Source organism: Pongo abelii, chromosome 21 (genome assembly GCF_028885655.2).
Source record: "Pongo abelii isolate AG06213 chromosome 21, NHGRI_mPonAbe1-v2.0_pri, whole genome shotgun sequence".
In the NCBI taxonomy this organism is placed as follows: Eukaryota; Metazoa; Chordata; class Mammalia; order Primates; family Hominidae; genus Pongo; species Pongo abelii.
Genome location: NC_072006.2, coordinates 54,903,823 through 54,916,251, shown reverse-complemented (window position 1 = coordinate 54,916,251; position 12,429 = coordinate 54,903,823). Strand labels below are relative to the sequence as shown.

Genomic DNA, 12,429 nt, shown 5'->3' with positions numbered 1-12,429 from the left:
ATGGGAAGGGAGGCAGGCAGGGGCCCACGAGGGCATCTAGAAATGTTGGCTGGACTGCGTTCTTCCCCAGAATTTGCCTTTCTCTGTGGAGCAAGTGAAAGGTGACAGTCATGTTCCAAGCACCACCTGGACTGCTTGTTGACATGCATATTCCCAGGCCCTGCCTCTGGGATTTAGATCCCGGTGTGGTGTGGGGCCCAAGGCATGCGGATGAACCCAACACCTTCTGACTCAGGGTGAGTCGGAGTCACAGTCCTGACTCCAGCTGGGCACACTCCTCCCCCACGGCACAGGGAATGCAGTGAGGGACACCTGCCCTCGTGCCATCAGAAACCCTTTTATTTTTTTGAGATGGAGTTTCACTCATGTTGCCCAGGCTGGAGTGCAGTGGCGCAATCTTGGCTCACTACAACCTCCACCTCCCGGGTTCAAGCGATTCTCCTGCCTCAGCCTCCAGAGTAGCTGGGAAACAGCCAGGCACCACCACACCCAGCTAATTTTGTATTTTTAGTAGAGATGGGGTTTCGCCATGTTGGTCAGGCTGGTCTTGAACTCCTGACCTCAGGTGATCCGCCCACCTCGGCCTCCCAAAGTGCTGGGGTTACAGGCGCGAGTCACTGCGCCCGGCCCAGAAAGGCTTTTAGCTGACCAGGCTACTCCCAGCTGAGAAGCATTGGGGGGTCGAGGTCTCAGTTTCTCCTGATGTGCTCTCCCCTTTGGCCAGCGTGCCGCAGGCTCCTGGAGCAGGTGGTCAGCTGTGGTGGGCTGCTCCCCGGAGCTGGGCTCTCAGAAGAACAGATCATTACCTGGTTCCAGTTTCATGGCTACCTGCAGAGGCAGAGCGTCTCTGACCTGGAGAAGCACTTCACTCAGCTCGCCAAGGAAGGTAAGACTGGGGTGGGTGGCTGTCATAGCAGACGAATATCCACGGAGCCCTGTCACATGCAGTTTCTCAGGTTATAATTCAGAACCACTACATCTGTCCCCGCCAACTGTTCTTTTGGGAACCCCAATTTAATGAGATTCTGCATTCAGCTGAATGGGGGCTGATATTAGCTCCAAGGGAAGTCAGCTTTAAAAAGCACGGAACAGAGGTCAGAACTGGGTAGGAGGGTGATCTTGGCTGGCCAGAGTCCCTGGAAGTGTGGGCTGTGGTTTTATTAATTTTTGGAGCGTATTTGATCCCTTGTTAAAAGGCCTTCTTGGAGATTCCAGGAGCTCCCTGTGAACTAGTCCAGGCTGGGCCTTGGTGATCATCCTGGTGGGTCTGGGATTTGTTCCTCTGTAGCTACTGGCAGCAGCCAAGCAAACTTGTAGCTGTCCTGCCAAACTCCCATTCAGGGGACCCAGGCCCACCTTTCCTGTCTTCTAGTGACACTCATCGAGGAGCTTCACTGTGAGGGACAGGCCAAGGCGGTCCGGAAGCTGCAGGGGAAGCGGCTGGGCCAGCTCCAGCCTCTGCCCCAGACCTTAAGAGCCTGGGCGCTGCTCCAGCTGGACGGCACTCCGAGGGTGTGCAGGGCAGCTAGCGCTCGCTTGGCGGGTGCAGTCAGGAACAGAAGCTTCCGGGAAAAGGTACGTTGTCCAGGGCAGGTGGCAGCCCCTGGCCACAGATGTGTGGGCACAGGGAAGCAGGTGTTCTCATGGAAAAGTACAAAGAAGTGAGTGCCAGGGGCTGCAGTGGCTGTAAGCTATTTTGATGGAGGGACCTGGGCTATGACCTAACACACATGAATGCACCTTGCTGCTTCCAAAGCAACACATCTGTTAGGCCTCTGAGATGTGACTTGCATGCTGAATGTTTTTCTTAGTGGGTTTTTTGTTTGTTTGTTTGTTTAGACAGAGTTCTGCTCTGTTGCCCAGGCTGGAGTCCAGTGGCACGATCTCGCAACCTCCGCCTCCTGGGTTCAAGCAATTCTCCTGCCTCAGCCTCCTGAGTAGCTGGGATTACAGGCGCCCACCACCATACCCGGCTAATTTTTGTATTTTTAGTAGAGACAGGGTTTCACCATGTTGGCCAGGCTGGTCTCAAACTCCTGACCCTGTGATCCACCCGCCTCAGCCTCCCAAAGTGCTGGGATTACAGGCATGAGCCACTGCGCCCAGCCTTTCTTAGTGTTTTGATAGTCATCCTTATTTACTTTCAATTAATATTCGTGGCTACCTGGTAATGGGTCATTGTGTTCAGTCCATTTGAGAACCAAGAGAATGGACCTCTCTGCCTTTTCACTCTTGGCCTGTGACTACTGTAAGTTTAAGGCGCCACACCCTGGGGGGTTCAGGAAGGGTGACATCAAGGGCATAGTCTACACTGATGGTCTCAGCTCCAGACTGGAGAGGAAATCTCCAGTTCCGTTGCCAATAGCCCTTCTTGGAGCCCATCCGCCTACTTTGTGGTTGTTTTTAACTCTTTATTTGGAGACTTTTGAACTTGCAAAAGTAGACAGAGCAATATAATGAATCCACCTGCACCCATAACCCAAGCCCAACCGCCATCGACCCATGGCCAATCCTGCCCCTTCCCCTCCACTCCCCTGTATCACTTTGAAGCAACCTGAGGCATCCTATTTGACCTTAAATAGTTAACTATATGTGTCAAAAGGTTAAGAATTCTTTCAAAAATCACAACTCTAACACCATTATCTTATCTAAAAAATTAACCATCAATTCCTTTATATCATATATCTTATGTTCAAATTTCCAAGCCTCAAGCATCCTGTTTTATTTTTTGTTAAAATAGGATCTACATAAGGTCACATGTTGTGATTGGCTGATGGCTTCCAATTTCCACTTAATCTAAAGGTTTTTTTCTCAATTTCTTTCTCTGCTTGCAATTAATTTGATTGATCCCAGGTTGACCTAGACTATCTAGACTTTGCTGCTTGCAGGAAGTTTAGTGGTAGTTTAATGTATTTCTCTGTCTTCTGTAGTTCCTGAAAACTAGTAGTTGGCTTCAAGGATCCAATGAAGTCAGGTGTATTTTGTTTTGTGGGTATGGGGGTATATAAACAAGGCCTCCATGGGAAGCAGAGGCTGCGGTGAGCCGAGATTGTGCCACTGCACCCCAGCCTGGGCAACGAAGTGAGACTCTGTCTCAAAAAAAAAAAAAAAAAGGGCCTTCATCTTCATGTGACAGACTTTAGAGAGTAGGAAACACTGAGGTGGGGGCCAACCCAGTGACAGATTGCTTGGCCTCAGATGAGGGTGCTGAGGAAGGAGTGGGCTGCCATGACCTGGGATCCTGGGGTTAGAGGCAGTGGGCAGTGTGACACTTCCACACTGACAGCCTTCAGCAGAGCCCTGTGTAGGAGGACCCCATCCTACTCCCAGTCTCCCTGTCTTCCCAAAGCAGCCGACACTTTGGAGAGCCACCTGCAGATGGAAAGGCGGCCATTCTCTTTTGGCTCTGGGCCCAGGTCCCTGGAGCCAACTCTACACCGGGGCCCCTCCATCGCCCCACCCGTGCAGTTGAAGGTGCAGCCACTCAACTGAGTGAGCGCAAACCCACTCCTAGGTTTCCCTTTGCGGCCGCAGACGCTGGACTCCCCTGCAGGCCAGGCACAACCCCGCGTGCTTTCTAACAAACCCTACAAAAACACATGAAGCAAGTGCCAGCTTTGTTTTCAGCTGAGTCAAGTTAGGCCCAAAGACATGAACTGATGTGGCCACGGTCGTGAGACCGAAGAGGGCAGGGTCACCGCTGGGACTGGACAGGAGGGCTGAGGGGAATAGGCAGGTTTCCCTCTGGCCCGAGGCAGCAGCCTTGCCCGTTTTCAGCTGAAGAGGGCAACGCACATGGGATGATCAGTTCTGTTGTTCTGAGCTGGGCATCTGATTTCTCTGATTCAGCATTTTACAGACAGCAGTTTCAGAATGCACTTCCGGAATATTATTAGACAAAAAGAGCTTTCTTCATTGTATTAGCCCTGGGATCTGTTTTTAGGGATAAATTAAACACCACAGCATTGATCTTGTGACTGTGTACACCTGGCCCAAAGATGGACCGATCATGTCCTGAACGTTGTTTAGAGAAAGATGGGCACAGTGTGCCTTACTGTCGGCACCTGGCGGCTGATGGACCTGGAGCCATGGACTCTGCTTCTGCTTACCCCTCCGTTCACAGCCTCCTTACTCTCCCCAGGCTCTGCTCTTCTACACCAACGCCCTGGCAGAGAACGACGCAAGGCTCCAGCAGGCTGCGTGCCTAGCGCTCAAACACCTCAAGGTGAGCCTGACATTTCCCCATTAGTGGCTGACAGAAAAGCCTGCTTGTGGTTAGGGTTAAGGTTAGTTAACTTCAAAATGATTCCACTGGGGCTGGGCGTGGTGGCTCACGCCAGTAATCTCAGCACTTTGGGAGGCCAAGGCAGGCAGATCACCTGAGGTCAGGAGTTCGAAACCAGCCTGGCCAACATGGCGACACTCCATCTCTACTACTAATACACACACACACACACACACAAAATTAGCTAGGCCTGGTGGCACATGCCTGTAGTCCCAGCTACTCGGGACTTGAAGCCGGGAGGCAGAGGTTGCAGTGAGCTGAGATCGTGCCACTGCACTGCAGCCTGTGCGACAGAGCAAGACTCCATCTCAAAAAAAAAAAAAAAAAAAAAAAAGTCATAAAATACAGAGATAGAAAAGAAAGTTATCCATCATCCTACTAGAATGTAGCAGAAACAATGGTTGACATTTTCGGTATGCTTCTTTTAAAAGTTTGTGGGTGTGTGTGAGCATTTAAAATTGTTGATCCAAACACAGTTTTAAAACAGTCAAAAAATAAGAACATTTTGTGTTAGACTGGCAGCACTTTAGAATTCTTTTTTTTTTTTTTTTTGAGACGGAGTCTTGTTCTGTCACCCAGGCTGGAGTGCAGTGGCACGACCTTCTGGGTTCACACCATTCTCCTGCCTCAGCCTCCCCAGCAGCTGGGACTACAGGGGCCCGCCACCACACCCGGCTAATTTTTTTGTATTTTTAGTAGAGACGGGGTTTTACCTGTGTTAGCCAGGATGGTCTCGATCTCCTGACCTCGTGATCTGCCCGCCTCGGCCTCCCGAAGTGCTGGGATTACAGGCGTGAGCCACCACGCCTGGCCTAGAATTCTTTATTTGTGGTGTTTTTTGTTTTTTGTTTTTTTTCACTTTAGAATTCTTTATGAAGGGGCTATCAAGTATATACCTTAATTTAACCTACTCAGCTGCTTTCATAGGAAATAGTTTTCTTCATCCAATTTTATCATAAATCATGTCATTATGATCATGTTTGTGCATAAAGCTTTAAAAAAACATGGAGTTCTGAATTATTTCCTTAGGCTAGACCCAATTCTAGGACCACAGAATATGAGTATTTTTGAGACTCTTGATACAACCCACACATAGATCCCATGGATGTGAGGGGATGCCCGCTTTCCCTCAGCCTCACCTGCATTTGGAATTGCACAGTTGCTAGATGAAAGATAGTTCAATACCGATTGAACTCCCATTCATTCTGGGATGGATCAACAGGAAATTCTAAGAGGAGAAGCTGGTTAGGATCAGAAAACCAGCGAGGGCCAGGTGCCCAGTAGAGGGCGCCGCAGCGCGTGCCAGTCCTTGGCCTGCAGGAGCAGCCCGGGGGCATGTGCCTGAGTCGGGCGAAGTACTGGCACAGGCTGCCCTGGAGAGCAGGGCAAGGAGAGCGTGAGGGAGGCAGGAAGGTCCAGAAAGCAGCACGTCTCCCTTTTCAATTCTAGCCTTTCAGCAGGCATCCAGGAAGACGGAGTTCTGCTAACAGCCTGGCTCCCTAGCAGGTGTCAGGGCTGAAGAGGCGAGATGCTTCCAGAGTCCAGAGGTGTCTCTCATGAACCTGAGGTCACCTAAAAAACCTGGAAGCCTGGAGAAAAGTAAGGGGCTGAGGCCCCAGAGACCACGCTAGGACTGGCCCTGCAGGGCCACTAAGTGGACTCTACCTGCTGTTGAGAAGGCCCCCTAAAGGATTCTTTTGCTCCTAATCTCGAACAGGGCATTGAAAGCATCGACCAGATTGCCAGCCTGTGCCAGTCTGACCTGGAGGCCGTGCGGGCGGCAGCCCGGGAAACCACACTGTCGTTCGGTAAAGTGGCACAATCTGTGCAGTGCAGCGGGGTTCCTGGGGCCCTTAGAATCTGCGAGAGGCCACGCCCAGCTCTCCCAGCAGGCAGAACAGCTCTGGGGCACCCGGGATGGGCACCGTTAGCAGCCCTGGCACAGAGCCGACCTCCACCCTTTGTAGCATCCTGCCAAGGCAGGCCTCCTTCATGGCTGGGGTGACAGGGAGTGTTCGCTATCTTCTTAGACCTTTGGGATAGAAGCCAGAGGCAAGGCAGGGTTCCCATTCAGCAGAACATCCTAGAGGTAAAGGCAAGGCCCCCAGGCCATGTGAGTCACCAAGTGGGGGCTCCCACACATACTCCCTCCCCTGCCGCTTTGCAGAGACCACTGAGACCCACAGTCACTAAGCACTAGGGCTACCCTGGCCCAGGAGAGTTGGAAGTGCCAAGGCAGGATCCAACCTGCTGACAGGTCCCTTTGCTATTTCAGGTGAAAAAGGACGGTTAGCTTTTGAGAAGATGGACAAGCTCTGCTCAGAACAAAGAGAAGTCTTTTGCCAGGAGGCAGATGTTGAAATCACAATATTTTAAAAAATCCTGGCTGATGAGCACAAATCTCACATCGGTTTTTTTTGCTGCTGCCTGGCCTGGACATAGCCTGCACTCTGGGTAATGGTGCTGTGCACTCCTCCAGGAGTGTGAGCCGCCCAGAGCTCTACCTGAGGCTCCGGCCACTGACCCAGCCCCAGGGCATGGGCTGGTCTTTTGTACAGAAGCAGAAAAAAGCAAGGCAAAGGTACAGCATTCCAGGGGCTGCACGGCCTCAACGGAGCGCTCGACTTCTGGCTGAGGGTCTGTGTGACCTTCCCCGAGATGCAGAGCTGAGCCACACTAGGTGGCCACCTACAAAAGGGCCAAGGTCAGGCAAGTTGAGGCCCTAAATAAAAGGCTCCAAGACAAGTGTGTAGAACTCCAGGCCTCGCTGCCGGTCAGCTGCTCGGCACTTCTGCGTCAATAGGCACTGGGATGCAGCAGGCTGGCAGGTGGCTGGCCCTGCTAATGCAAGACTGCTCAGGCCATTTCAGCAGCAGCCAGGTGTCACCTTGGTGAGCTGGAGAAGGTGGGAAGGCACAAAGCCAGGGTTTCTACAACCACACTCTCAGCCTGACCTGCAGCCAGAGTGCTGGTGGAGCTCACAGACAGCGGCTGGTAGACTGTGAACCTCACTTTCCCTATGTTCAGCAGCACAAAGGGGAGAAGCCACGACATCAGCCCAGGAGCCCTGAGCAGCACGGGCAGTAGGGCCACTCACTTTGGCCATCCACACCCAAATGCAATCAATCCAGCTTCGGAAGCTACCCTAGGGTCTCATCAGTAAACCGCTAAGAAGCCATCAACTGGCCTAAAGAAAGAGTTCACTGAGGAACGCAATTGCTTTAAAGAAAGAAAATTAGTTTCCTATTTAAGTCTTTAAAAAAAGCAAACCATGTCCTGAGATGTCTGTGTTAATAGTGAAGAGAGAACCTAGGGTTTGAGGTTGCTGTAGCAATGGCATTGGAGAACTTTAACTTGAACATTCTCATCGATACTTCCTGTACATATTTTGTGTTTTTGTTTAACTTAGTATTTATTTGCCTTGTTCATATGTTCAATTTTCTGAAATTTCAATTAAACTAAACTATTTTAATTGGTGTTTCACTTTTTACCCAAAAGAGTAGACAGCGGTTGTTTCCCCAAATACCTGCCAGTGAGGTGGTCACTCCTGTGGTCTTGTGGTGCGCTATGGGGACACTTGGAGGGTGGCCTCAGGCAGCAGCTCCAGTAAACGCAGTCTCCGGGCTTCTCTACATGCTCTCGAAGGCTCCAGGCGTGCTCTCCCCTATATGGGCACTCTGTGGCACGGCCTTTGCCCTTTTATCCCATCTGATTTCTGGCAAACCCTCTCTTTTAAAGCATCAGCAGTACCAGCCTAGAGCAGGGGTCCTCAACCCCCAGGCCACAGACCGGTACTGGCCTGAGGCCTGTTAGGAACTGGACTGCGTGGCAGGAGGTGAGTGGCAAGCGAGCATTACCGCCTGAGCTCCACCTCCTGTTAGATCAGCTGCAGCATCAGGTTCTCATAGGAGCGTGAACCCTATTGTGAACTGCATGGGTGCGAGAGATCAGGTTGCAAGCTCCTTATGAGAATCTGATGCCTGATGATCTGAGGTGGAAGTTTCTATCCCAAAACCATCCCTCACCACCCCCAGGCCTGTGGAAAAATTGTCTTCCGTGGAACCGGTCCCTGGTGCCAAAAAGGTTAGGGACTGCTGCCCTAGAGCATCCTCCCTCTTCTTGAAAGCTTAGATGCCCTTTTTTATACCCGAAACGGTGGAAGCCACACTGACATCTGCAGCCCCAGGCCCCTGTGGGGCCACATGGCCACAGCCTGTCCTCTTCCCAGTCTCATGAGCCTGGGCCTGCAGCCAGCTTTGAAACAGTCGAGGAACTTTCGAGGGTACTAGGGAACTCTTCGTACTATTTTGGCAACATTTTCCAAGTCCAAAATTACTTCAAAACAAAAAGTCAAAAAAAATCACTTTGGGGGGAATTTACATTGTTTAATTTTATACACAAATGAAAACCTATACTAATTTTTTATCTTATTTCTAAGTCAATTCTATATCAAATGGACTTTATGTACTGAGATGCGGTAACCATTGTGTCTTACAAGTAATTGGGTAAGGGATATGGTTTTGAGATTACAACTCAAAACACTGTTCTTCAAACAACACTGGTAAGTTTGTTAAGTTATCCGAGGGCCCTACACAGGCAGAGCGTCGATTTGGGAAGGAAATGGGCTGAGGCCTAAGGTGTTCAATAAGCTCACAGTCGAGGAAAGCGCTCCAGCCTGAGGGTGCTGGCAATGCAGGGATGCTGAGGTTAATTCTTAGAAGTGGGAAAACTCTAACCCCAGCTGATTGACAACATCTGTTTCACATCAACAGGGATGGAAAGAAACAGGAGTTACTCATCCTGGTTTAGCTCTATTAAGCAAAGAAAAAAAAATGGGAAGCACCCCAAATTCATGTTCTTTAGAAAAAAATTTTATTGTTGCAGCTAAAATGCAAACCCATCATGAATATGGCAAGTTGGAAAACTGTACAGTCTGACAGTTCTGTGAGGTCACAGAAGACCCTGAGACACGCCCCCACCCCGCCCACCCGGTCATGCAGCCACGTATCCACACACACCTGAAAAGGTATTATACCAAAACACCTTGCTTTTTTTGTTTGTTTTTATTTTTGTAAAAATGGTTTATTCCATGGCCATTGTAAAAAATAATGACCTGATGAGTAAATATTGGCTTAAGGCATATAGCAGAGCAGCTCGCTACCTCTCTAACATACGTGTAACAAGGTGGAGAGCCAGCTGCTCTCCAAGGATAGGAGGTTAAACCAGTACGTCCATTTTGAAATGCTACTATATATACACACCCAAACTACTACATACATATAGAGGACTTAAAAACAACAAGCCCAGCTCAGAATGCTTACAGCCTGGCACCTAAGCCTTATCCACACCTCACCACAGCTCTGCGGGGTGACACCTCCAATGTTCCCACCACAGAATTTCTCTGTACTGGCTTCTACCACGAGAAAGGCAAAATGTGAAAATGCTGGCAAGAGAGTAGCTCGGGAGCTACAGCTGCCGTGTTTTTCTTGTTAAAAAGCCACTTAATGTGGAGGTCTTCAGTTCCCTTTGCAGGAAGAGTCGTGAGCACCATCAGGCCCCACAGGGTTCGAGGGTGGGGCAGACGCGCCTCTCTCAGCAAGGTGAACCGGGACGGAGACGGCAGCAGGCTGCCTAAAGGACCGTCACCCAGGCTGTTTCAAGAAGTGTGGTTTCCAGCAGTTGCCTCTCTTCCAAATCACGGTCTGCTCAAGAAGAGTGTTGACTTGGAATGGCGGAGGCTGATCCCAAAGGTGGGGGGCGGGGGGTGTCCCTGCTTGCCTAAATCATGTCCAGAGCGTGAGGTGTGAATATGGCTTCCCATACCCTTGGAATGTCTGAGTTACAGCGAGACCCTGCTGTACCAGGACAGGCTGGGCCTCACCAGGAAGTCACTAGAGTGTCATGCCAGGAATTAGGCAAATACCTATTCCTGGCAAACTGCACCCTATTGCTGAGCGACAATGACTTCAGCAACAGGCTTAGGAACCACAGCCGTGTAATGATCAGGTCATGCACAGGCAGGTTGGACTTGGACATGGGGCACATTAGTAAGCAGAGATCAAAGTTTCTCATTTCAAGCACATATTTTTCATCAGGACACAAGAAGACCTTACATGCATTCTAATACACACGGGGGAGCAGTGATTGAGAACTAGATCTAGCAGATAACAGGGAGGAGAATAAGCGGGACAAAGTAATCTCACATCATGTTTCTTATTAAATACCCACGTGTTCATTATATATTATAGCATTGTTCTATCTTCTCACGTTACCCACAATATCACTAAATAATGACTGCTTACAACCGTCCTCCTTCCCAGTACTGGTCTGACGCAGCAGGCCCATGGCAAAGTCTTCCATTCCCAGTACTACCTGAGGATTTATTATTGTACTTTTTGATAAAGCCCTTGATGCAAGGCTGACATCAAAAAATTTTAATACATTATTGGTTCAAGAAAATGCTAGTGCACTATGGACGCCTTTGGGGAAAAATTTGTTTAAATAAATATGGAGTGGAGAGTTGCTCCCTGCAGATTCAAGGGGGGCTGTTGGTGTGCCGCCCACCGGGGATGCTCCAGGAGGGAGCCCTGGGTGGGGCGAGCCCCGAGACAGGTGCAGGCCCCTTCCCTCTGCGCCGCCAGCATGGTACTCTCTTTCACTCTCCTCAAAAAATGGCTTGTGGATTTGGTACTCAAAGTGGAAGGGGCAAAAAGTAAAAGGATGAGGGGTGAGACACACATCCGGGGAAGATGGGTTTTAGTGCAGAACCAACGTCCGTCCGGGGCCCGGCTCTCTACGCGGTCCGGCGGCCCTTACCTACCGCGGCATGCCTGCTAGTCGGGCGTGGGCTCTGCGGGCAGAGGCGGACAGTGGGTGGAGGTGGAGTGGAGGAGGGTCAGGCTATGTGTTGCTGTTGAACAGGAACTGGAATGAAACCAAACAGTTCAGATGAGCCCAGACCCGCACCCGCAGAGCTGTCGCCTCATGCATGACCCCGGCCACACCCCCCGGCAACTTCAACCTCCGAGGGAGCAAAGGGGGTTTTGGTTTTATTTTTTACAGTAGCCCCCTCTCCCCAAAACTCATCCCCAAGGAAAAAATTGTTTGCATTTTGCAAAACCATCTGATGTACTCAGATGGCCACCTGGAAAGAGGTAAAATATTTAAAACGATGAAAAAGTCTTAGGAGGTCATTTCCATGGCCAGAGCTCTGAGGCTAGTCCTCTCTCTTCCCCTTACTTAACAGCAACACACGTCTAACGTGTGGATTTCTGCTGAAATGGCACTTCTCCCAATGAGGTGGAGCCCACTCCTCTGAATTAACAGCAGGTTGACATGCCGATGGCCACCCTGTGGTGACCTCTGACCCCCAGGCAGAGGCCTCGAGGACACCCATTTATGGGGATGGGGTGATGAGGGCTGGTACATGAGCAAGATGGCTGTCACAGGAGGGAGCAATGGAGAAAGGACAATGGAAACCCAGCGGGGACACCCTGAGCAGAAGCAGAGGCAGGTTCTGTTTTTCTAGACGGCCTTTTGTTGCTGTTCTTCTTACAGTGGGAAAGCTCAAAGACCCTGTCCTGGCTCAGTGTGCACACAGCTGAGGGGGGCTTGAGCGCAACAGCGTCCTAACCCTCTTCTCCAAGGGAGTTTACATTCGTAAAAGTTTGGGATTCCTTCCCTGGGAAATCAAATATAAATTATATAGCTGATTACATCACCTAAGGGTATGAGAAAGTTTCATAAGTGCCTACTTTGTTTTTTTTTGTTCCAGAAACAAGAAAAAGCTGTTTTTTATAAAGGTTAAAAACAACAATGTGTTGTAATTCTATTTTTTTCCAAAAACAAAGGAATATAAAAAAAAGAGAGAGAGAGAAACAGACGTATTTGGCATTTTCTCTACTTACTCCTGAATAGGTTAAGGCCCTGAGATTAGACTCTTATATTCTTGGGACCAGAGGGCTCCTTAAAACCCCAGTGTATCGATCCTTAATTCTCTTGTTAGCCCTTCCACAGTTCCAGACTTTAAAAACCTTTGATCTGTTTCTTCTGAGACTGGCTCAGATGCACCACAGAACTGAATCCTACCATCGGGCTAGCAGCCAGTGCTCTCTGCACACGAGCATCTCGCCAGCGCGTCTGTC

The 12,429-nt window shown here is 50.0% G+C and overlaps 2 protein-coding genes across 4 annotated transcripts in view; one reads left to right on the top strand and one right to left on the bottom strand.

The window, feature by feature from the left end:
- RIPOR3 (RIPOR family member 3) overlaps positions 1–7,756 on the top strand; it is a 106,568-nt gene extending 98,812 nt beyond the window's left edge. For 2 of the 3 annotated variants that reach the window (XM_054542322.2, XM_054542321.2), the window contains 5 exons: positions 725–886; positions 1,373–1,575; positions 4,142–4,225; positions 6,003–6,093; positions 6,561–7,756. In XM_054542322.2, coding sequence (XP_054398297.1) covers positions 725–886; positions 1,373–1,575; positions 4,142–4,225; positions 6,003–6,093; positions 6,561–6,661 — 641 coding nt within the window. In that variant the 3' untranslated portion in view covers positions 6,662–7,756. The remainder of the gene's footprint in view (positions 1–724; positions 887–1,372; positions 1,576–4,141; positions 4,226–6,002; positions 6,094–6,560) is intronic. The other variant, XM_054542320.2, reaches the window with a different exon arrangement.
- A 1,595-nt stretch (positions 7,757–9,351) lies between these two features.
- The window catches only part of PTPN1 (protein tyrosine phosphatase non-receptor type 1), a 75,781-nt gene continuing 72,703 nt past the window's right edge, over positions 9,352–12,429 (bottom strand). The window contains 1 exon segment of the mRNA NM_001131782.1: positions 9,352–11,209. Coding sequence (NP_001125254.1) covers positions 11,186–11,209 — 24 coding nt within the window. The 3' untranslated portion in view covers positions 9,352–11,185.